This window comes from Orcinus orca, chromosome 12, assembly GCF_937001465.1.
Source record: "Orcinus orca chromosome 12, mOrcOrc1.1, whole genome shotgun sequence".
Classification (NCBI taxonomy): Eukaryota; Metazoa; Chordata; class Mammalia; order Artiodactyla; family Delphinidae; genus Orcinus; species Orcinus orca.
The window spans coordinates 34,416,104-34,439,392 of NC_064570.1; the positions used below are offsets into that span (position 1 = coordinate 34,416,104).

Genomic DNA, 23,289 nt, shown 5'->3' on the forward strand with positions numbered 1-23,289 from the left:
CTGTTTAAATATTCTCTATGAAGAAATCAAACTTTTCTGAGCAGGTGACTATGTAAGCTGAATACACCACCAATTCAAATCACCCCCTTTTTACTGACCTTTTGGCCACAGATGTCAAAATGTTTCCATCCCCTTCCAGACTCAAACAAGAGACAGATTAATTTTGATAAACTCTAGTATTTATTAAATTATAAAGTCTGTAATCAAAAAGAAAAATGTGGATCAAGACACCTCAAACTACAAGGACTAGACTGCAAAGCCTATGGGAACGCCATGAAGTGTGTTACAGACGAGATTCTGAAACATAAGTTATAAGCTGTTTTCTTTACATTTCCATTTCAGTAACTTTACTATTAAATAGTTGTTATTCATCTATTTTAAAACCCCAAATTCACATCTATGCTCACATTAATTAAGCTGCTTGTTCGTACTGATCCCAGACATCTCATAGGTGCCAAATTTAGTAATGGTTTTATGTCATTCCATGCAGAAAAATATGACAATGCAAGAGTCAGATGAGGATCGTTAATGCACAAATAATACACGCTGGCCAAAAGAACTGAAGATATTTAAAAAAACTATAAACAGACCTCAAGAAAACTGGGTTACTACTAAACAGCTCTCAAGTATTAACACCCAAGTTCCTTATATTAAATAAATTTCTCAACAGAGACATGTTAGACATTTTAATTACAGGTCTATGCTTACCATACCCCTTCCCACCCCAACTCCCAAAATGCACTACTAGGGATGAGTATAATGTTATGTGGGCAGAAATTTACAGATAACCATTTTTACCTTGAGCATGGATCTGAAAACTTTTTTACTTAAACTTCAGTTACTGTGCACTGTCCATCAGGCCTTCTGGATCTGACACTGACACCCACTGTTCCACCCCCTGCCACAGATCGATCAGTTCCTGATAGATCAGATCGATCAGATACTGTCTGGTTGGGATTAGGAACCAAAAGTCTCTGTTGGGTCAAGGAGTGTTGCGCAACAAGCGCAGATCCATCCTCACTATCACTACTGGCATCTGATTCGGTTTCTTCAATGGAAGTGTCTGGTGCTGGTACCCTGCCTGAAGATGGTGACTCATGATCTTCTTCTCCTTCCCCCCTATGACTCCTTTCAGCTATGCTGTCTCCACTGAGTTGTAAATGTGCAAAAGAGTCTTCCAGAGAAGTGCTTGCATCAGGGGATGGTGTTGCAGGGCTTGTTAACTGACCATCTACTGACGTCAGGGGCCTTACAGAAGAAGACACTAGAGGCTGAACAGAAGCTCCACTCTGTGCTGATACACTGTCCGCTCCATCAGCAGAGCTCTCTCTTGCTAGGTTTACGGTATTAGCATCACAGTCCAGCCTAAGTCCGGCTACTCCCTTCTTTGGTATATCTATTATATCCCGCTTAATCTTCCTGCGACGTCCATGTTCATTTCTCCTATATTGAACCATATTTTCAAGATCGGCAACATACAGAAACCCGGCAATTAACATTTCGGTGCTCTTTTTACCTTTGGAAAAAGCATCTTCCAGCTCTCTACTAGTGCGCTCATCATACTGCCACCACCCATTTCTTCCTTCATAATACCATGCATATTCACCATTTCCTCTACTTGCTGCCTTGAGTTCTTCTGGTGACAATAAGGTTGGCTTATCAAGGAAATCCTCGGGAATTTCTTGTCGACAGAGGGCACATCGCTTTCCAAGCCATGACGCTCCCTTCACACACAGATAGCAGAAAACATGCTTGCAAGGCAGACTGACTGGGTGAACACATGTTTGCAGACAAATGGCACATTCAGGGACAGTTAGAGAAGGTGCAGTATTAGAACAGGACTCATTTGCTTTCCTGTTCGTAGGAAGCATATTTATTGAGTGATCAATTTCACCACAGCCAGCCATCCTGAGAAAATGAGAGAAAATACATATAGTATTAAAATCTTGTTTTAACTCTTCCAATATCTTAATTCAACAATTCAGAAAACATTAAGTACCTGTTACATGCAAGCCACATCCTAGACAATGGGGATACAAAAATGAAAGTAGAGAAAAAAACTCTAACTTGTACAGAAAAATCTTTTTGATTTGTATTAATTTTTACTTGTGGGTGGCAATGAGGCACACAAATGTTAAGCCAAGAATAAAAACATACAACCAAAGTACAGATTTCAAATAAATACACCATTTCTGTTTATTCACAGAACTTACAAGATAGAACTAAATGCAAAGATTTTAAAATGTATCAATACAACCCATCTAGACTTTTACAATCAGTCTGGAAAGTAGAGAAACAGAAAATCGCTAAAAGTAATTCAGGTTACAATTGCAGAAAGTAACAAATTTTGTAGCCTTTTAGGATACTACTAGGTGCAGTTTTGCAAATATTGCCATGTATTAATGTACTTTTGGTACTTGACAAGGAGACCATATGAAATCAATACCAGAGTTTAAATTCTAGAAATTCCCTTTCTCTGCTGTATAATCTAAAAACACTGGTTAAACCAGTCATTTCATTCCCCCTCTGTGAAACACTCTCTTCTTATGACCTTTTCTGTTGTTGCTGCCTCTTTCTAAACCATATATATGCTCTTCTTGCTATACTCTTTCAAGATAATCTCATCTATATTCATGGCTTCAACTGTTACCGACTCATAAGTTGACAATCACCAGCCCAGGTCTCTCCTTTCAGCCCTATACCTATACTTTTAATTGCCTATTTTAGATCTCTTCTTGGATGTCTTGAAGGCACAAAAACTGAATTTATGATCTGCTTCCTCCTTATTTACTCAATCCCTAAATGCCCCTCTGGAGACACCTCTATTCATCTGCTTTTCAAGCCAGAAATCCATCCTTGAAGCTGTCCTTCTCCTAACCCCTCCCCAACCAAAACATCAGCAAGTTTTATATTTTATCTCCTAAATACCCCCTAAATCCATCTACTATCCACCTCTACCCTTCCCTAGTCACCAAGCAAACATTATTTATTAAATTACTGCATATGCCTTTTAATGGGTCCAGCCTTACCCCTTTTTAAAAGGTTGATTTTAGGTTAAAGACCAGGATCTATATGCCCTGCATGGTCTGGATGCCAGCTCCCACGCCAGCCTCATCTCACATCAAACTTCCCCTTGATCAGGCTTCCAGCCACAGTGGCTACTCCCTCCAATAATAGGTTTTCTCTATACGGAATATTTCTTCATTTCTTGCCTCTCATGCCCCCCCATGGACAAACTACTACCCATCTTATATCTCTCTTGAGAAAGCCTCCATGAATTCATGAAACTTAGGTGGGAAACCACCCCACCAAAAAAAAAAAAAAAAACAAAGCTCAACAAATGTTACAATCATATAAGACCATGGGAGAAAATGACATGAATACTGAAGTTGCCCTGAAGAGGAAGGAGAGAGGAAAAAAACCCAAAGATTTGTCAAACTATCTACAAACAATAAATGCTGGAAAGGGTGTGGAGAAAAGGGAACCCTCCTACACTGTTGGTGGGAATGTAAACTGGTGCAGCCACTATGGAAAACAGTATGGAGGTTCCTTAAAAAACTAAAAATACAACTACCACACGACCCAGCAATCCCACTACTGGGCATATACCCTGAGAAAACCGTAATTCAAAGAGATACATGCACCCTGATGTTCACTGCAGCACTATTTACAACAGCCAGGACATGGAAGCAACCTAAGTGTCCATCAACAGAGGAATGTATAAAGAAGATATGGTACATATATACAATGGAATATTAGCCATAAAAAAGAACAAAATAATGCCATTTGTGGTAAAATGGATGGACCTAGAGTTGTCATACTGAGTGAAGTCAAAGACAAATATCATATGATATCACTTATAGGTGGAATCCAAAAAAAAAAGGGGTACAAATGAACTTATTTACAAAACAGAAGTAGAGTCACAGATGTAGAAAACAAACTTATGGTTACCAGGGGATAAGGTACCATAAGTTTGAGGGATAAATTAGGAGACTGGGACTGACATATACACACTACTATATATAAAATAGGTAACTAATAGGAATCTGCTGTAGAGCACAGGGAACTCCACTCAATGCTCTGTAAGGGCCTATATGAGAAAAAAATCTAAAAAAAAAAATAGTGGATATATGTGTATGTATAACTGATTCACTTTGTTATGCACCTGAAACTAACACAACACTGTAAATCAACTATACTCCAATAAAAATTTTAAAAAATTAAAAAATAAAAAAGATTTGTCAAACTGGATGTATAAAGCTTAAACACTGGTATAAAATTTGGAAGTTCCACCTTACTGATTCAGATAAACATTTATTAAACTACTACTATGGTCCATATACAATTCTGAGAATTGATGGATCTAAAGATGAATAAGACACATACCTACTCTGTTAAATAGAAACGTACATGCAAACAAGCAGATATTCACAATGTGACCTGATTCCTGCAATAACTGAAATGTGTTAGGATACTTATTAAAAGTTAACAATGATAAGAGAGATGAGAGGATAGACATAGGTTAGAAAATTTGGGGTGCAGGAGGCTGGGGAGTGGAGGAGATTCAAGGCAGAGACATGTGCAAAGCACTGAGTCATAAGCAATGGAGCAGCAGGAAATTAAGCTGAAAAGGTAACCAGATGCCCAACCTGAAAACCTTATTGTGCCCTGCTAAAGAAACATCTGATTTGGTTTAATCCCATAGTAATAGGAAACCACAGATATTTTAAAGGGGGAGAAAATGATAAGAGGGTGTATATGAGTGATAAGTGAAAGACTGAGAAATGGAGGTGAAGACCTTACAGAGACTAGCAACCCTTAATTAACTGCTGCTTAAAGTGAGTGGCAATCTCTCTCTACTAGTTGGTTCTACCATTTTAAATACGGAATATTTAGAATTTAATCACCATAAGGATATTCGCTTTTTTCCCAAGATCAAGTTCTCAAAAATGGGTTCAATGGTTACAAAAGGTATAGTCAGTAAAAATGTTTCCACTTATCTCTTAGGCTTTCATCACAGTACATCTAATCAAACAAAAATACATTCTCTTACAGCTTTTTCTGTGTCCTTGGTTCCTCAACAGGCAAGGTTCAAAATGATAGTAAGTTTTTGAAAAGACTGCACTTATCTAGAAAAGGAAGCAACACACAGTCTCAAGGGAAAGAACTGATCTCCATGAAATGCTTAATTTCCAATCTTTTTTTTCAACCTTTAATTTCACTTCCAATCAACTCCTTTACCAGAAATTCTAAGTTACAGAACCTAGTAAAATACAACTTTTTCCTAACCTATGGTAAATTCTAAGTCAACCAAATATGACCTCTTAATATGTGTTATTAGGCACTACAGGAGCTTCAGAGTATTCTGAGATACACTTATGCCTTCAAAGATTTTGTAATTTAACAATCTGAGTTATAAGTGAAAGCACATGCTTCTCAACCGGTCAATTAATATCCCCCACCTATTTCCCCTAAAATGAACTGGCTGTACACAGAATATTTTGTTAGGCTCTCAAAAACTCATATGTATTTCTTGAATACAAAATCTAACTACTTTCCAAAATGGCAAGAGACAGAATACCACATATTTCATTTGTCATTTAGCAAACGATTCAGAATACTTTTGTCTGCCCCAGGTAGTCTTACACTGTGGTAACAGTTTATGTACACTACTTTCAATTTGGCCAAATACTATACTCAGTGCCCAATGTACCTTTAAGAGATTTAAAAGAAAAAATATCTCACACCATGCTTCTGGGACTTCAGTTTTCTCATCAGTAAAACAGGAAAAATTCATGTTTTGACTCAAAATTCCCTTTTCTAAGATATCTAATACATGCTCATCACACAGTACATAATAAATACTTGCTAACTGAATTTAGCTTCTCACTTTTCTGTTTGTTGGCAAAAGCTATATATAGGCCGTGCTCAGGAAAAGAACTCTGAAAACAGTTGTAAGGCACTGGCTACCTAGTTTTAATTCATCAGGTCCTATCGCTACATTTAAATCTCAGGATAACTTTAAACATTTTCATAACAAAAAGAACTAAAATCAGCTGTAGAAAGGGTGAACAATTAGTACATATATTCTTTCATCCCTTTCAATTTAAGTTAAAGAAATCAGTTGTCAATGAAATTCTTGAAAATCTTTTTTTAAATCTCCATATTTATTTGAAGCCCAAGTAAGAAAAAGAAAATAAGGACGCCCTTCATCCACAAGTAATCATTTAACTGAGTAAGACAGATGTTTCATTCTATTCGGAAGACAAAATGTTGAAATGGGCTAATGCTCATCAGTACTTTGAAAAAACAATAGCAACATCTCATATACAATAAGTCCATATCCTAAACTATCTAGGTACCCTCTGGGCAAAGGACAGGCCAATAAATTTTAAATTTTAAAAAGAAAATGTCTAGTAAAATGTAAATAAAATATCCAACAGTGTAACCTGGATGAATGCCATACTTTTAAAAGACACATAATCCCAAACCCTGTTGTATTTAAGTAAAATTAACCCAAAAGTCGATCTTCCATTAGATGCAGTTATCTACAAAAAGAAAGTTTTCAACCTAAAAACATTACTCTCCATCCTGTTTAACATGATCAATATTTTATATGACTCTTACTCTTGCATGCACAAATAAACATAAACATATAATTAACAAACTAAAAAAAGCAATTACAGCCATCCCAGGGGAAGACATGAACTGTGAAAGCAACATGCTTATTTAGAAAGGCAAAACAATTCTTTTGGGGCAGGTATTTTGGTTCCCTCATTAGAATGAAGTAAAATTGGATAAACTTCATCAGAAAACAGAGAGACACGAGATAGTTAAAGTTTCATTCACCTAAAGCACTTTAAACTATCAATTTGCCATAGCAAACATCAAATTCTGATTCTGTTTAGCTCACCAAGTACACTCCTAGTCTATCACCAACTAAGAAACGGAGAGAACTTATAAATACTTTTTACATAGCTCTGGATGAGGCACACACAGTGGACAAGATACCATTAAGATATTTAACAAGATAAAGACAAAGCAACCCACTAGCCTGCCTATCTATAGACATACTTCAAGGTAATTTTCATTACCATTTTAATCTACTCTACAAAACAGATTTTTTTTCTTTGCATAGTTTCAATGATCTTCAAATAGGCTGGAGACTGAGTATGTTCAGAGGATCATACTGGTGTGTAAGAAATGCTTTTTTTCCTTTCCTTTTTGTAGAGCAAGGATTTGATAAAGAGAATGCTAATCAAAAAGTAGTATTCCCTAACTAGTAAATGTCTCAGGAAACTTCAGAGATCATTTTGAAAAAGGGAATTTATTTCCTGGTTACTAAATTAAGAATAATATGTAGAAATTTGGAATGACGTTAGTCCAACTCTGCTGAAGAACATAGTAAATGTTTCTTTCACTCATTTTCCAAGACTTTCTTACTAACTGAACTCTTAGTGTGGTATGACTTTTAAGCATAAATCCCATTCTTCGTCTAAACTATGTAAAATATTTCCGGAAGACAAATAAACATCTATTAATGCTAGTAAGGCTTCTCTCTTCAACAAGACCAAATATAGAGGGATATGGGCAGATTCAGTGGAAATCTCCAAGTATTCAGATTTTGTTTAATCTTCTTAAAAACATTTCATTAGTCAAAAGAAAGGTAAAATTACTATAAATGAAAAAGACCTTTAGCTTACATAGTATTGAAGAAATTTCTGCCAGCAATTAAAAACTACAAATATTAAAAGTCAGGTTTTTAATTCTGGGCTCAGAATCCAATTAAAAACATAAAAAAGGGAATAAAGAATAAGGTACTGCAACATCTTTTGCGCAGACCTACCAAAAAAGAATGTCATCTTCCTTCCCAAAACTTTGACTATTTTTTTTTTTTTTTTTTGCGGTACGCGGGCCTCTCACTGCCGTGGCCTCTCCCGTCGCGGAGCACAGGCTCCGGACGCGCAGCCTCAGCAGCCACGGCTCACGGGCCCAGCCGCTCCGCGGCACGCGGGATCCTCCCAGACCAGGGCCCGAACCCGCGTCCCCTGCATCGACAGGCAGACTCCCAACCACTGTGCCACCAGGGAAGCCCTGACTATTTTTTAAAAGAAAAAAAATTCCTCTAGGGCTTCCCTGGTGGCGCAGTGGTTGAGAGTCCGCCTGCCGATGCAGGGGACACGGGTTCGTGACCCGGTCCAGGAAGATCCCACATGCCGCAGAGCGGCTAGGCCCGTGAGCTATGGCTGCTGAGCCTGCGCATATGGAACCTGTGCTCCGCAACAGGAGAGGCCACAACAGTGAGAGGCCTGCGTACGGCAAAAAAAAAAAAAAAAAAAAAAAATTCCTCAAATCTTTAGTTCTGCGGGAATATAAAGAGTTTGAGGTTTAATACAAGTTAAAAATATAACATTAAAATTTTAATTTTAACAATGACCATTCCTAAGTCCTTAAGACAAAATTCTTAACTTTTCCTATTGTACAGTGTGTTGTAATTGGTGGGTGTTTAATTTCTGTTGGATGTCTGTTGATGCATATCTCATTACATTAAAATATAACAACTAACATTTACTGATTGCATAATATGTGGCAGATACTTTGCGAAGCACTTTATATCTAATCCTCTTATCACCCTACGAAATGGGTCCACTATTTTCCGTATTTTACAGATGAGGAAACTGAGGTACAGAAAGTTCAGGTGAAGAAATACCCAAAGTTCATTAAGTGATGGAGCCAGCCTCAAATCTAGGTTTCATTAATCCAGGTGATCTGACTTCATAGTCTTTACCCTTAACTGTTACAGAATGCCTCTAAAATAATCATGACTATCCAAATATAAGAACCACCATCAATAATTTTAGGAAAGACTTCAGGAAGTTACTAAGAAATTTCACAGACTGATAAAGGAATGACATTTTTATCACCTGCTGCAAGAGCTGTCACGTATTTCTCCTTACTCCTTTTCAGTTTTGAACAGAGAAAGTGTCTGAGCATCTACCATGCCCATGGCGCTAGCAGAGAAATGGATAATAAAACTGCCATCAAAGTTAAGTTGAAGAACACTACATTACCTAATGGTTTCTGATAAGTGTAACAGATACCATTTCTTCCTTTGTACTCCCCAGTAACTAGCAGGGACGGGAAAGATACATTTTGAATGGATGAAATGTACTATGCAGGAAGTATTGCAAAGACCTTGTACATTACGCTATCTTAGTAAGTTTAAACACTTATTTTAAATACAAATGGTTCTTAAACATTTTTAGGTCACAGTCTTATTAAGGAAATCTTACATATAACATCAAGGAGTTCAAGGATCTCTATGAAGCTGGTCCATATATGAAGCCTTAAGGAGGCAACAGGAATTCATTGAAAGGTTTTATGTTAGGAAGTTACAGTTTAGTAGTTTATCAAGACCATTTGGACAGGAGTTTGGAGGAAGACTTGGTGTCATGGGGCTAAAAGGAAACTAAAATTTAGAGTAATCCAGGTATAAGATAATTGGGGGGGGGACAAATGTAAGGTTCCAACAATAGAATATAAGAAATACTAAGGAAACAGAAATGAAAGCATTTAGTTACTGGTGGATGATGGCATCATTCATCAAGATTTGGAACTTGAGGCGAGTTCTGACATAATGACTTTGAGATATTTATAAAGTCTTCAGATGAAGACAGGTAGATGACAGTTGAGTTTACTAGATAGGTGCTCTGAAGAAATCTAAGCAGAAAGAAGTCTCATGAGTCACCAACACATACACGGTTCTTGGGACATGAAAATGTACGAATGCCCAAATTAAACCTGTTAGAGAGAGCACACAAAAGGGCCAGCGATAGAATCTTGGATTACTCCAACATTTGTAAGTGAGGCAAAGGATGGGAGGAATGGTCAGAGAGGAATGGGGAATAAAGTAAGACTGCCACCTCGAAAGCCACAAGGGGAGACATTTGCAAAAAAGAAGGGTCAAGCAAGGAGAGAACTTATAAAAGTTACTCTTCAACTTATGAAAATTTCCATATTTGTAGTGAAATATATGGTGCAAAAATTGTGAGCACCATACACTGATTAGCTATTTTGATTCCCAGAATCCATCAAGCCTGCTATCAATTACTTTTTACTCAGCTAAGACATCTTTCTTTCCCTATTCCCACAAAGACTATTACAAAACTTCTCCAACCTCTTAGTAAAGAGATATTCTGGACTCCCTTATTAAGAAATTAGGTATGAATGACGCCTCAAAATTTATTTTTATCTTCACTCTACCTTATCATCATTCCTCTTGGCTCAGGATGGGGTACTGCTAGTTTTCAAAGCTAAACCATCCCAATTCCTCCAAGATTTCGCTTAATATTCTCCATCCCTAAATTTCAAAATCAACTAATATGCTAAGTCTAATGACCTCTTTCAGTCTGATCTATTCGATCCCATTGAACCAAATGATATTATTAACCATCGACTCTTTTTCTAAAAATTTATATTATTCATTTCCATGATGGTACTCTCTCCTAATTCTCCGTTCTGTATCATTTTTTTCCTACCTTCTTTAGCTTCCCTTAAATACCAGTATTCCTCACAGGGGCTCTGTGGGTGACCAAATTTTCATACTACATTCCATGCCTAGACAATCTACTGAATATTCCAAACTTATATATATGTATTAGTTTGGAATACTCAGTAGATATATAGTATATATATATAAACCCCCATGAGTCCCCAAATCTAATATCCAGAACTGTTCTGGATACCTAAAATCTGTATTTCCAATTCTGTATTCAAAAAGTCTACCTCAGTATCTCCAGTCACCTGAAACCAAACATTAATAAAACCAAAATTATCTGCTCCCCTAAACCTACACCCTCTTCCTTTGGTCTCTATCTTGGATAAAACTTGGGAGTCATCCTCAGTGCTCCCCTATTCCTTGGCCACTTTGCTTTTCTGCAACAGAAACTTCTTTAGAATGTGTTCCCTTTAAAGCTGTGACCTTAATTCTGGCCTCTTGGACACACTCTTGTACAAAATACTGACCTCCCAAGTGGCCTTCCTGACCTCAGTCCTTTCTTCTTCATCTTTCCTCAGTTCAATTATGTCTAATTAGTCTCCCCCCCACTCAATCTTCAATAGTTTTCTATTGCCTACATAATCCCACAGAAATTCCTAAACACTGGCTTTCAATTACACTGACATAGCCTTCAGAGTGTAACAGACTTAGTTAAAATCTATCATTTATTCTTACTGTTGACCTAGAACAGTGTTTCCCAAACTTCTCTAAAGATAAGAATTAGCTGGTGTGCTCTCCCCTGGAAATCTGGACACATCTGTGTTAGAGTCTAAAACTCAGTTTTCAACAAGTGCCCTAGTAGATTATTCTCAGAGATATTTGGTAAACACTGACCCAGGAAAAATGACTTCATCTCTGTTTCTTCATCAGTAAATAAGGCTACTACCATCTTGTGACTGAATTCAGTAATCCAAGTAAAATACCCAGTAAGCACCTGGCAATAAGTAGGCACTAAATAAACACTCATTCCCTGTGAAGTCTCTATTTCCCACTACACCTTCACACATAGGACTGCTCCCGACTCCCCTAAGATACCTTGATATTTAGGCAGCTGTGCCCTTCCCCATTCCCTTGGCTTAAAAAATAATTCCTAGTTTTCTCAGATTGTTAAAATTCTATTCATTCTTTAAGACCAAACCAAAAGTTCCCTGTTCACTCTGAACCCTTCAGATGGAATAAATCCTCTCAGTTCTGAAAGCATTTTATTGTTGCCTCAATACAGTATTTCTTCCACTATATAATTATTAATTACATATGTGTCTTACTGACTACACCACAGTCTAGTTCCTTGATGGCCATGATAGTCTGATGGTCAGACTATCTGACCTACAGGATTAAAAAATATACATATGTATATAGATAGACAATACACGAACAAGGTTAAATAAAAAATATATTTGTCCCAATTTTAAAGAAAAATGCTTACTGGTTTCAACTGTCTTTTATCAAATTCTCAACATTGACTAAGAATGATATGGTCATACTTTTAATGGGAATATGTAATCAAAGCACCATATTGGAAAAGTAGATAACAATAGTTATATGTCAAACTGGGAGAACAGATGAAATAGTACCTACAAGGGTCACTCTCTGGTCAAGTATATTAAACACTGTTATCACCAAAACTGTAAAAGTAAAGTGTTCACTGCATTTTTCATGAATGACTCAAGTTGGATATTTTTCATATCAACTTGGAAGACGGAAATATGATGTTCATTGTGTGAAAAAGTTTCATCAATAACAGAATGAAATTCAATATGGGCAAGATCAAGGTAGTAGTAACATTTTAAAGCATACTTCACAAAGAGAAACTGACAGAAAAACAGAACTGGTAAAACTGGGGACTACAGTGACTCCAATAGGAATTAAAATGCATGTACTAACTTGTTAAAAGAACCAATTAATTAAAAAAACCTATTTATTTTACTGAAACATGTTTTTAATAACTAGTATTTTATAACCCATAAGTCTTTCTTATTTATAAAGCCTGATATTATCTCCTTAGCTTGGTTATTTAAGTAAATTATTATGTAAAGAAAAAGTAGAACCTAGAAGACCTGGAGATCTTTCCAGTTTTTTTTTTAGCCTTCTATGAGCAAATTTCTCTGTCTTCAGTTCCACTTTTTAATAGAGATTTTTCCCTATGAAGAGATTTTTTTTTTGGAAATCTACATTAATAATAATTTAATGTGAATAAAATTGTCAACTCAAAGATCTAAAAGTCTATATAAAATGCTCATTTTGTATAATTAAAACTAACTATGACAGATACTTGATTTATTACATTTTATACCAGTCCACTTAATTTACTGCAGCTTTGGAACAAACATGATGCCATACTTACATTTCTACTACAGATCCCACAGATGACTGTCACAAAAATAAAACATCTTCTTCACGAGCAATCAGCCAGTTTGCAGTATTTTCTCCTCCATTGCTGGATCATCCTGTGCTGCAAAAGAAAAATTTCAACATCAACTTCTCTACAGACTAAGATCAACAACATTAAAAATTAATTTCAGTCAATTATGTATGATTCTTCATTTAACAAAATTCACTGGCAAATTTTATCTCAAAAGTGGAAAAATTTCAAGACAAGGATGCCTGCTTTCTCCACTGCTATTCAACACTTTACTGGAAGTTCTAGCCAGAGCAATTAGACCAGAAAAAGATATGAAAAGCATACAAATTGGTAAGGAAGAAGTAAAACCATTAACTATTTGCAGAGACAGTAAAATTTTCTCTATTCTCTATATAGAAAATTCTGGAGAATCCCCAAGAAAGCTACTAAAGCTAATAAATTCAGCAAAACTGCAGTTTATTTTAAGTTCAATGCACGAAAAAGTCAGTTCTGTATCTAGCAGTCAACAATTCAAACAGGAAATCAAGAAAGCAATTCCATTTATAATAGCATCTAAAAGAATGAAATACCTAGAAATCAACTTAACCAAGGAGGTGAAAGACTTGTACATTGAAAACTACAAAGCACTGCTGAAAGAAATTAAAGAAGAGTTAAATAATGGAAAGACAACTGGTGTTCATGGATTGGAAGACTATGAAGATGACAAAACTATCCAAAGTGATCTACAGATTAAACATAATTCTTATCAAAATTCCAAGAGCCTTTTTTTCAGAAATGAAGAAACAAATCCTCAAATTCATATGGAATTGTGAGGGGCCCCAAATAGCCAAAAATAATCTTGAAAAAGAACAAAGTTGGTGAGTTCAAGCTTCTCGATTTCAAAACTTACTACAAAGCTATAGTAATCAAGACAGGGTGGTACTGGCATAAGGACAGACAAAGATACCAACAGAAGAGAGAGTCCAGAAATAAACCCATCTATGGCCAACTGATATATTTTACCACAAGAAAAAAAAATTTAAGTGAAACAAGTTCTTTATGGACAAAGTAGCCCACATGGAATGTATTCCATAGCCACTGCCTTCCTACAAGAAGGTAATGTATGGGAAGGCAAGGTCATCATCACATTAACTAGGACCTCCTGGTATTTATATGTATGTCCAAGTTTAAGCCAACCTTCTCTCAAGATGCCTGTTGTCCAGGAAGTCCAGAGTCACCAACTAAAGCATCATCTCAGCCATTAATCCTCTTTCTTCCCATTTAGTATTTCCTCCTTCCACTTCATCATGCCCACTGTGCGAGGCTCATTTTACCACACAGAAATTAGAATCAAGCATACATGATGACTAAAGAGATGACGGGCTTCACAATAACCACAAGACAGGAGAGACAAATACTCTTTCAGTTCCATGTGCCGCTCAGTGTGGGAATCCATCTCCCTAAAAAATTTGTAATTTTAGTATTTAAGACGATATATGGCCTTTGAATACAAGCCAGCCTATCTCACCAAATGTTTAACAGACCAAACAGTATGCAATCTGTTTCAAAACTGGAGAACTTTCAAAAGTAACTGACTAGAAAGGGTTTCTAAACAACATGACTTTTTGTTTTACTCTGACTTTAGAACTTAGTCTTTACATGATAAGGACTCCACTGTCCTGACTTTCCCCCACAGCGCTTTCACTTTACCCTCCAAGAGCCTACAACTTCAATGGCACCAAAGAATACTCCATCATTCACTTCCCTCCTGTAGCCTACTCAAAATTGAAACTGTCCAGTTTCACACACAGGACAGCAGGAAACACTCTACTATTGTAACATCATTACTCTTAAAAACAAACAAAAAAACCCCACTTATCTTTGAAGTCTCCAACCATTGGCTATAATCCCCTATAGCTGTTCTCTCTTAACCCTTAAGGTACTGACTTAATCTACTCACTACTGGTCATCCTATTCATCTTATCTCCTGACATCTCACTATGAACCTATTTAAATATCCTTGAGAATAAACCACTCAACACCTAACTCAGAGGTTCCTGAACTTGCCCCACAGAGGTGGCTTGTTAGAAATACACATTCTCAGGCTCTAACCCGAGATACTGTAGGCCAGTAGAGATGGGTTTCAGCCCAGGAATCTCACCTCAAGTGATGCTGATGCAGGTAGTCCATCGAATACAATTTGAGAAACACTGTCCTTGTTTTTCAATTCCTAAAATCCTAAATTCAATGAACTTCATCACCCCCCTCCCCCCCAAAAAATATGATGGCCACATTTGGAACTAGATGCCTCCTAAAACTACTGCCTCTATAAAATCTTAATCTCACTCTCAGATCACAAGCTCCGGTCCTTTCAGCTCACTTACTCATTCCCACACCCACTCTTTAATTTCAAGGGGCCCTCCAGTCTCTTGACCACCTCCTTTCCTTTCTCCAATACCTGATCTCATTTCCTTTCCTGCCCAATCTGGAGCCCAACCATTTTAACTTCTTAAGAGAATGCTTGGTTCTCTCATATCTCTGTCTCTCATCTACACATACTCTACGCACCCCCATCTCTGCATATATCTAACAATGTGACATCTCAGCTTCCATGCCTTAACCAATGAGTGCTGACAGAGAAAAACAAAATTCTTTTTCTCATTCCCCTCCTAACACATCACACCAAATTCTGTCAACTTTCATCCCTAACACCTTTGGAATCTATCCTCCATTCTCTTGCCATTGCTAGTCCCCTAGTTTAGAATTTTATCCTCTCTCTCCTGGACTACTGTTCAGCCTGATTATCTTGCTTCAATATCACCCCTTAAATTTATTCACCAAGTCTCTGAGTGTGATAGACTTAAAAAGAAAAATGAAGCCTTCCATACACGAAGCCCTATATGGGCTCTCCAGCCTATACAACAACGGTAAAGCTCCTTAGAACAATATTCAAAAGTCTTAAAGACCTGAAACCTAAATAACTCTCTAGTCTTATCTCTCTCTCTCACAAATTAATACTCTACTTACACCTAATTACTCAGTTCTCCAAACTTCCCTTTGTAGTTCTGTATTTCCTCCTGCCTGGTATAGTCTCCCTCTTTTAAGGCTAAAAAGAATGCTACTACCTTTCTCTGACTACCTCCAAAAAACTGTTCCCTCCCCTCTATTTTGTAATTCTTCTATTACTGAATTTATCATATGCACTGCAATCATCTGTTCGCTTCTGACTCTTCTAGTAAACCATGAGCCCCCTGAAGACAAGGACAATTTATATCTCTAAGCGGCCAGTAAACTGCCAATCAGTTGTTGACAACTTGAACTGGTATTTCTTGGATGAATGAAAAACTAAATTTATTTACTAACATAACACAACATTTACATTCTAATTGTGAATAGGCACCCAACCACAAAAGACATAAAGATATCTAAGCTCTAATCCTTTCTTTAAACAACTTAAAATCTAACAGAGGGAGTTACTACATTTACAAATATAAAATTCATGCCATCTTTATATCTTTTGACAAGTACATCATTTATCCAGCTTTATTTGCTGGCAATGAATTCTACAGAATGCAGATAAAAATCTAGGAATAAAACCAATTTTAGTAAATCTTGCAAGCTACGGGGACTTTTCCAATTCCTGTATCCCACGGCTAAATTTCAAAGCTGACTCTAAATGGATAATGGTTGAGGGGAGGAAAATGAACTAAAACCTATGTAGTCATCTAGATCCTAGCTATGACAACTGTGGTCCTCAACTAGCAACATCAGCATTACCTGGGAGTTCCTTACAAACAAAATATCTGAAGCCCCACTCCCTACCAAGAGAATCAGATCTCAGGTATTTCATATGCATATTAAAGTTCAGGAAGCACTAGTAGACCCATTATATCATTGAATCCTCAAAATGACTCTGTGAGAAATTTTATAAACGAGGAAACCCAAGCCCACAAGGATTTAACCGCAAATCATGAAACTATCAATACTGGGAGATGAGGTTCAAGCTCAAGTATGTCTTAAAAAAATATATTTTCCTCAATGTGCTGTATCTCAAAGAAAAGGTCTAGAATAGCATTGTCTAATAGAAAGATGATGCAAGCCACATATGTAATTTCACATTTTCTATTAGCCACATTAACAATAATAGTAAGAAAACAGGTAGATTTAATTTAAAGAATATATTTTATTTAACCCAATATATTCTAAACATTACCATTTCCACTGGTATTTAATATAAATTAATTATTAATGTGATATTTTACACTCATGTGCGTGTGTGTACACTCTTTGAAATCTAGTGTGTATTTTACTTATAGCACAACTCAATTCAGACTAGCCACACAGTCTGCTCAATAGCTCCATGTGGCTAGTGGCTACTGGCAATGCAGGTTTAGAATGTCTTGCATACCAACAGGTTTTTTCCAACACAAAACTGGCAATTTACTACAAGAATTGTTGAATAAAGAAAATGAACTCCATGTTACTTTACTCACACCTTTGCTGGCACAGATGAAAAAGAAAATTGCATATTTTGCTGTGATCAAAACTGACTGGTTTAGCTAGTCTCAATTCTACCAAATAGATCCATCAACTCTAGCCTCTGAGAATTACAATGCCAATTGGGCACAACATAGGGTATGGCATGTATCAGTAATATTCAGAACAGTCATGTAAAGTAGCCCTCAGAAAACTTCTACATTTGAAACCAAATATTTTTTCTTTAATGGAAGGAGGGGGAGGCTTTTACTTTCAACTAAAGATAAAAGAATAGTATAATTCTAACTACAGGCCAGAATTAATTTGGCAAACATACATAATTCCTTCTGCAACGAATGATTTGTAAATTATGACCAAAGTCAACACAATTTATGAATTATTACAGTAAAATTTGCCACACTATTTTGACATGCAAATACCAATTAGCTAATGGGTTAAGGTTCCTTCTTAAGGTGCAAACTTATACAGAAATGAACCATTAGGAGGATAACATAGAAAGAGAAAACATATGAAACTAAATGAGATATTTCTGCCCCTTAACAATTCTAAAGAAAAAAAGTGGCAGACTGAATTTAAAAATATATAAAAGAGATTAGAGAGTATCAGTTAATTTAAATCATCTACCCATTCAACCAATTAAGTATAACTGAAAATGAATATTGTATTATTTATAATTTGTGACCACTCAACAAATTCATGCTCCTATTATTTGCACCTACTGTTATTTTCTCTGAAAACAGGCTTAATTACAAGTCTACTTTTCAAGTCAGTCATGGAGTCAAAAAAAAGTTTTTTTTAGATTATAGATTCAAATAAATGATTATCTTTTTTTAAAGAACTCATCAAAGAAAAAGATAAGCATGTAACAGTTAAAATATCAAATTACAAAGATCTGAAGATTTCCTGTATTTTTCCAATTATACTAACAGCTAATGTTTAATAAAATAGTTCTTACTCTTTATTCAAAATACACAAAACAGGAAATGTTCTATATAAAAGGTATCAGTGACAGAAAAGAAAAATACTACAAATCTTACAACTTTTGGTATACAAAGTCAAAAAAGAAAAAAGAACAAAAAGCAAGGACCAGTAAAAGAAGGAACAGAGAGAGAGAGATCGGGTGTAATTCAGCAGATACATCTTAATATTTCTTAAGAAAGAGTCCCAAATTGAGAGATGTAACTAAATGCCCTAATGTTTCCATTTTTAGCTTCCTTCTCATCTCCTGCTAAAACTCAGCTTACTGAAAGCACACGTCATACTGGGAGACAAAAGTCTTCGGTCAAAACTCATTTCAACTAAATGGGGTCCAATATTTTACAGTACTCTATGTTAAAGAATTATTTCCACCACTGCGTTTAACACTTCCCATAAAAAACATTACTGTATGACAACCTCCGGCCTTCACAATCTTCATACCCAAGAAGTAAATCTTTATATTTTCCACCCAAAAAGGTGGGCTTTCCATTTTATTTTAACAAAACATTAAATGTGAATGTGAACAAGTACTGTCTTTTAATCACATAAACCAGAAGTTGCATAGCCTGCAACCATTTTGTAAATAAGAAAAGCTCTGCTGCTAATTATCTGTGTGACCTTGGTCAAGTCACAACTCCCATGTCTTTGTTATTTCACCCTACTCTACACTTCCATAATTCTAAATACTTTAATTAATACGATTTAACAACGGGTTTTGTTTTAACTAACTCAAAGGGTAATAAGCCATGAACACTCAACAGTCCATAAATAGCACAGGTGGTTGTAGCAGAATGTAAATAAGATGGATTCCATACCCACAAAGACTGTTTCTAATCCAGCTGGTCGCACAAAATCAGGTTCCTTGGGCACAATCAAAAACCAGGCAAGAGGATGGAAAAGGTTCACCTTCTGTTACTAACACTGGGGGAAAAAAAGCATTCAAATACCCAACTGACAGTGTGTCAGGTGTTTTATGCTAGTAAATTGCTAATACATGAGATAACATTCTCTATGCAGATCAATATTGTGAAAAGAAAAAATTTAATACTATATTTTTCTTCTACTAAGTCAAGAAATCATTTTTAGATCCTTTCAAAAAAAAAAAAAATCTGCCCTATCCTTGCGACAACTCAAAAACAAAATACTTTACCAGTTGACACATGTCTCCTACCAAAAAAAAAAAAATTCTTTTTTTCTTCCTCTTGTCTCATGATCAGCTATTTGGAAAAACAGTTTTCCTGATGATTATAATTCTACCAAGTTTTTAACAACCGAGTAAATAACAAAATCCTACAAATGCTTACCATTATTTTCATTTTGCCCACAATTTACACTGGCCCACTTGAAACATAAATTCTAAATCAAAGATTCGGCTTAACAAAATGCTCCAATTTAAGATGTACAAGCTAAAACAAACATCCAAAATCTATTTCTATAGTGGTTTTTCACTTTTCCGGTTTGCTCTTTAAAATTGGATTACTTGACGTATTTTCATGATTTTTAGAGCACTCCCAGACATTCAACACGAACAGTATTTGCTGGTCACAAAAACAGCAAAGCCAACATCATAAATCCTGTTATTTGTGCAGGTCATTTTCCTCCTGGGTCTTATATGCCACGTCTTTTAAAGGTCTAAATATAGATTCACTTATTAAAAAAACAAAAACAGTTTTAAGTCTTCCAGTTTCCGTAAGTATATACTGCTTTTAACGCCAATGTCATACTTTCAAATTCTATTTTAAAAGTACACACATTGGAGGGGTACCTGAAATGTCAATCATCCAAAGACAACGCGTTTTTCTATCATTTCTTGGCTTTCTTCTCTCAATTCCACAGTTTTAATATTACTTAATAAACAAAATATTACTTAACAAACAAAATGTACGTACTTTAGAAACTTGAGAAATAAGTGCTCACTAAAATGGCACTTAGGAAAAAGAAAAACATATTAAAAGCGATATCAAGCAGAAAAGATCTAGTTGCCAGAAGTGTGTGTAAACTCAAAACAATTTTTCAGCCTTTCTCTAGATGCCCACGGAAAATAAAACAGCGGCAACAATATAAGACCCGTACTCTTTCAGTCGGGATGGGGGGTAGGGAGAGAATTCCGCACCCAGCAACCAGAAGAACAAAGCAACAGCCTCCGCTGTTAAGATGCACCGAGGTTTTTGGAGGCTCAACGGGTATTGAGAAATCTCTTAATGATTCTGATGCTTTAATAAAAGCGCTGGGCTTAACGAGAGCAAGGCGAGGGACTGCTCGTCATATTAGGCAATACCCAGAAACTGAACCGGAGGAGGAGGGAAAGAGGGAAGAGAAAGAAGCCAAAGACACTCCGGAAAAAGACAAAATGCAGTAACTCTACGCCCTGACCCAAGGCCCGGGTAGAAGCCTCCGCGATGAGGGGAAAGGAGAGGGACCTGGCTGCCACCAAAGGCAGCGACGAGGACCCCGGCGGAAGAGGCTGCGCAGTAATGGCCGCTGCTCCGCCTCTCGCACCCGGACCGTGACCAGCTCCAGGCTGTCGCCCAGGGCAGGGGCTGCGGCGGCCCCAGGCAACGCAGAGCCCGTCACCGTCTTCTTGCCTGTGACAGCAGCCAAGCTGGGAGCGATGGAAAGGGCTGAGCTGTCCCACCCCGGCTCGGCGCAACAGCCGCGGTCCCCCCGGCCCAAGGGCGTCCACCTACGTACCGGCCCCTGACCCCGCCGCCGCCGCCCCTCTCAGGCCTGGAGCGCAGGGCCGACCCAGAGTGTGTCGCCGTTGGAGGTGACACCGCGGGCCATCACTTCTCTCCCCAAGTTAGGATCCCGGAGCGGCTAACTTTCACCCTGCCCCTCAAGTGGGCTTCGCCCTTACTCGCACCTCTGTGGCCACAGCCGCGGTCGCCTCGCAGTCTTTTCTCTTCGGCCTCGGGACCCGCAGCGGCCGCGGACGCGCGCGCGGCCGTCACGTGACCGCCGGTAGCGTCGCGGGGGGCGGGGCCGCGCGATGCGGAAGCAGCGGCGCGCACCCGTGAGCTCGCTCAAGCCCAGCTCCGCCCTAGTTCCCCACGCCCCGTTCCTGACGCACGCCGCAGGTTGCCTACCTTCTCCACTCTTTGGGGAGCTGCAGTTTCGCCGCTTCTAACTGCTTTATATTTTGCTTTACTTGTAGTTAGGTGCCGAAGAATTCTGAAAGAATGCAAGTCCACCAGAGAGAGATTTGGGGCCGAGGAAGTAAGACACGTGTAGAACCAGCAGGTGGTGCTGCTCAGAAACCCAGCTTCGAGATCCAGGAGAAGCCCTTTGGGCGCCTTAGCTGGATTTGGGGGTGAAGAGTCCTTGGCAAAACTACTTGTTCTCTTTCAAAAAAAAGGAAGTTCCAATTTATTCATCTTTTGAACCACTGAGCAATTTAATAGGAAAAAAAAATCTTACTTTCCTTTGGGCTCATTTTTCTTAGACCAGGGCGCAGGAAGCTGGAGGAAGAGATTAATCAGCCTAAGAATCTAAAACTAAAGAAATGGCTTTATTTTATTGCACGTGTTTGGTTTCAAACATCAGATTCCTGGCAGTACCCTCCATTTCAATTTAGCATATACATCATCTTTTTTTGGAACTGATTGTATTTTCTTAATTTGTAGTAAAATGAAAAAGGTGGAAGAGCATGCTTTTTTATTTTTAAAAGAATATATGTTTCAACATTCCTTGCCAGCATCTTCTTAATTTGCAATGCTGTTGCATTTTGAACTCTCATTAACTGTTTATGGTTAATTTTCAAGGTTGGAAATTTTTCAGAGTTTATATATATGTGTATTTTCTTTTATTCTGTCTACCTATCTATCTGCTGATCTGTCTGTCTATCCATCTGCGTGCAAGAAAGTGCAACAGGAGTCTCACTAAAACGCCATTACAGGCTTCAAACTCTCAGCACAGCCATAGTCTTAGTCATTTCAGTGAATAGCTCTTGCTCACATCATCTTTCCTTGCTCACACCTATCTGTACTTTCTCTCTTTCTCTCATGCCCCATATCCACTTTGCAAATAACCTGCTGGCTCGTCGTTCAAAACACGTTTTGAATTGGACTACTGACTGCCTCTACTACAACCTACATTATCTCTTAGACCAGGGACTGGTTTTCTGGCTTCTGTCCTTGCTTTCCTTTTAGTCTGTTCACCCAGAGGCCACAGTAAACTTATTAAAAAGGAAGTCAGTCATACCACATCTTTGTTGGAAGTCTCCCCTAGCTTCCCAAAACAAAGTAAAAACCAAAGTCCTTAACAGTGGTGCTAAGACTCTCCCCTCATTACCTCCCTGACCTCACAAACTGCTTGTTTAGCTTTGAGTTCCAAGAAGATTCTACAAAGTCTCTGAACCTCGGTCTCTGCAGTTGCTCTTTCCTCTGCTTGGAAAACTCTTCACCATAGTGGCTTTCTCCCTCTGTCTGGGCTCAAATGCCATCTTTTCAGTCAGGCCTCTACTTGCCAAACTATTTTAAATCGTGACATTCCCCCATTCCCAATATTTCTTATTCCTCTCACCTTTTTCTCTCTAATACTTAGCACAATGTAAAGGATGACTTAGTTTACCTGTTTATCTCTACTGTGTGTCTCTGCACACTAGAACATAAGTCTCTCGGGGTCAAGAATTTGTGTTCTATTTTGTATTCCAACTGCCAGGAATAGTACCTAACACACTTAGAGAGGCTCTCTGGAAATATATGTTGAATGATTGAATGAATATGTGCACACACATTTATATACTAAATAATATATAAATGAATAAAAACTTATTTGTCAGCAGTTGTATATAGAGAGGAAAATTGAGTGTATGGAATGTTATGCACCCCACCTTCACCACACCTGAAAGATAGTATGAGTTTCTCTCTATGAGTAATACAGGAGGGCACCTCTCAACATGGACAGAATTATTTGA

General features: G+C 37.5%; 1 protein-coding gene across 9 annotated transcripts; it reads right to left on the bottom strand.

Moving 5' to 3' along the window:
* Positions 1 to 157: 157 nt before the first annotated feature.
* Positions 158 to 21,374, bottom strand: RNF146 (ring finger protein 146). Of its 9 annotated transcripts, none has more exons than XM_033407704.2 (4): positions 21,238 to 21,374; positions 12,903 to 13,010; positions 5,054 to 5,129; positions 158 to 1,908 (listed from the first exon to the last, which is right to left on the bottom strand). In XM_033407704.2, the coding sequence occupies exon 4, from the start codon at positions 1,905 to 1,907 to the stop codon at positions 828 to 830; it is 1,080 nt and encodes a 359-aa protein (XP_033263595.1). In that variant the 5' UTR covers position 1,908; positions 5,054 to 5,129; positions 12,903 to 13,010; positions 21,238 to 21,374; the 3' UTR covers positions 158 to 827. The 9 variants fall into 9 exon arrangements, with proteins under 9 accessions (XP_033263595.1, XP_049551611.1, XP_033263585.1 ...); XM_049695654.1 differs by having other exon boundaries at positions 12,903 to 13,005; positions 21,238 to 21,350; XM_033407694.2 differs by lacking the exon at positions 21,238 to 21,374 and adding an exon at positions 21,066 to 21,231.
* Positions 21,375 to 23,289: the final 1,915 nt, after the last annotated feature.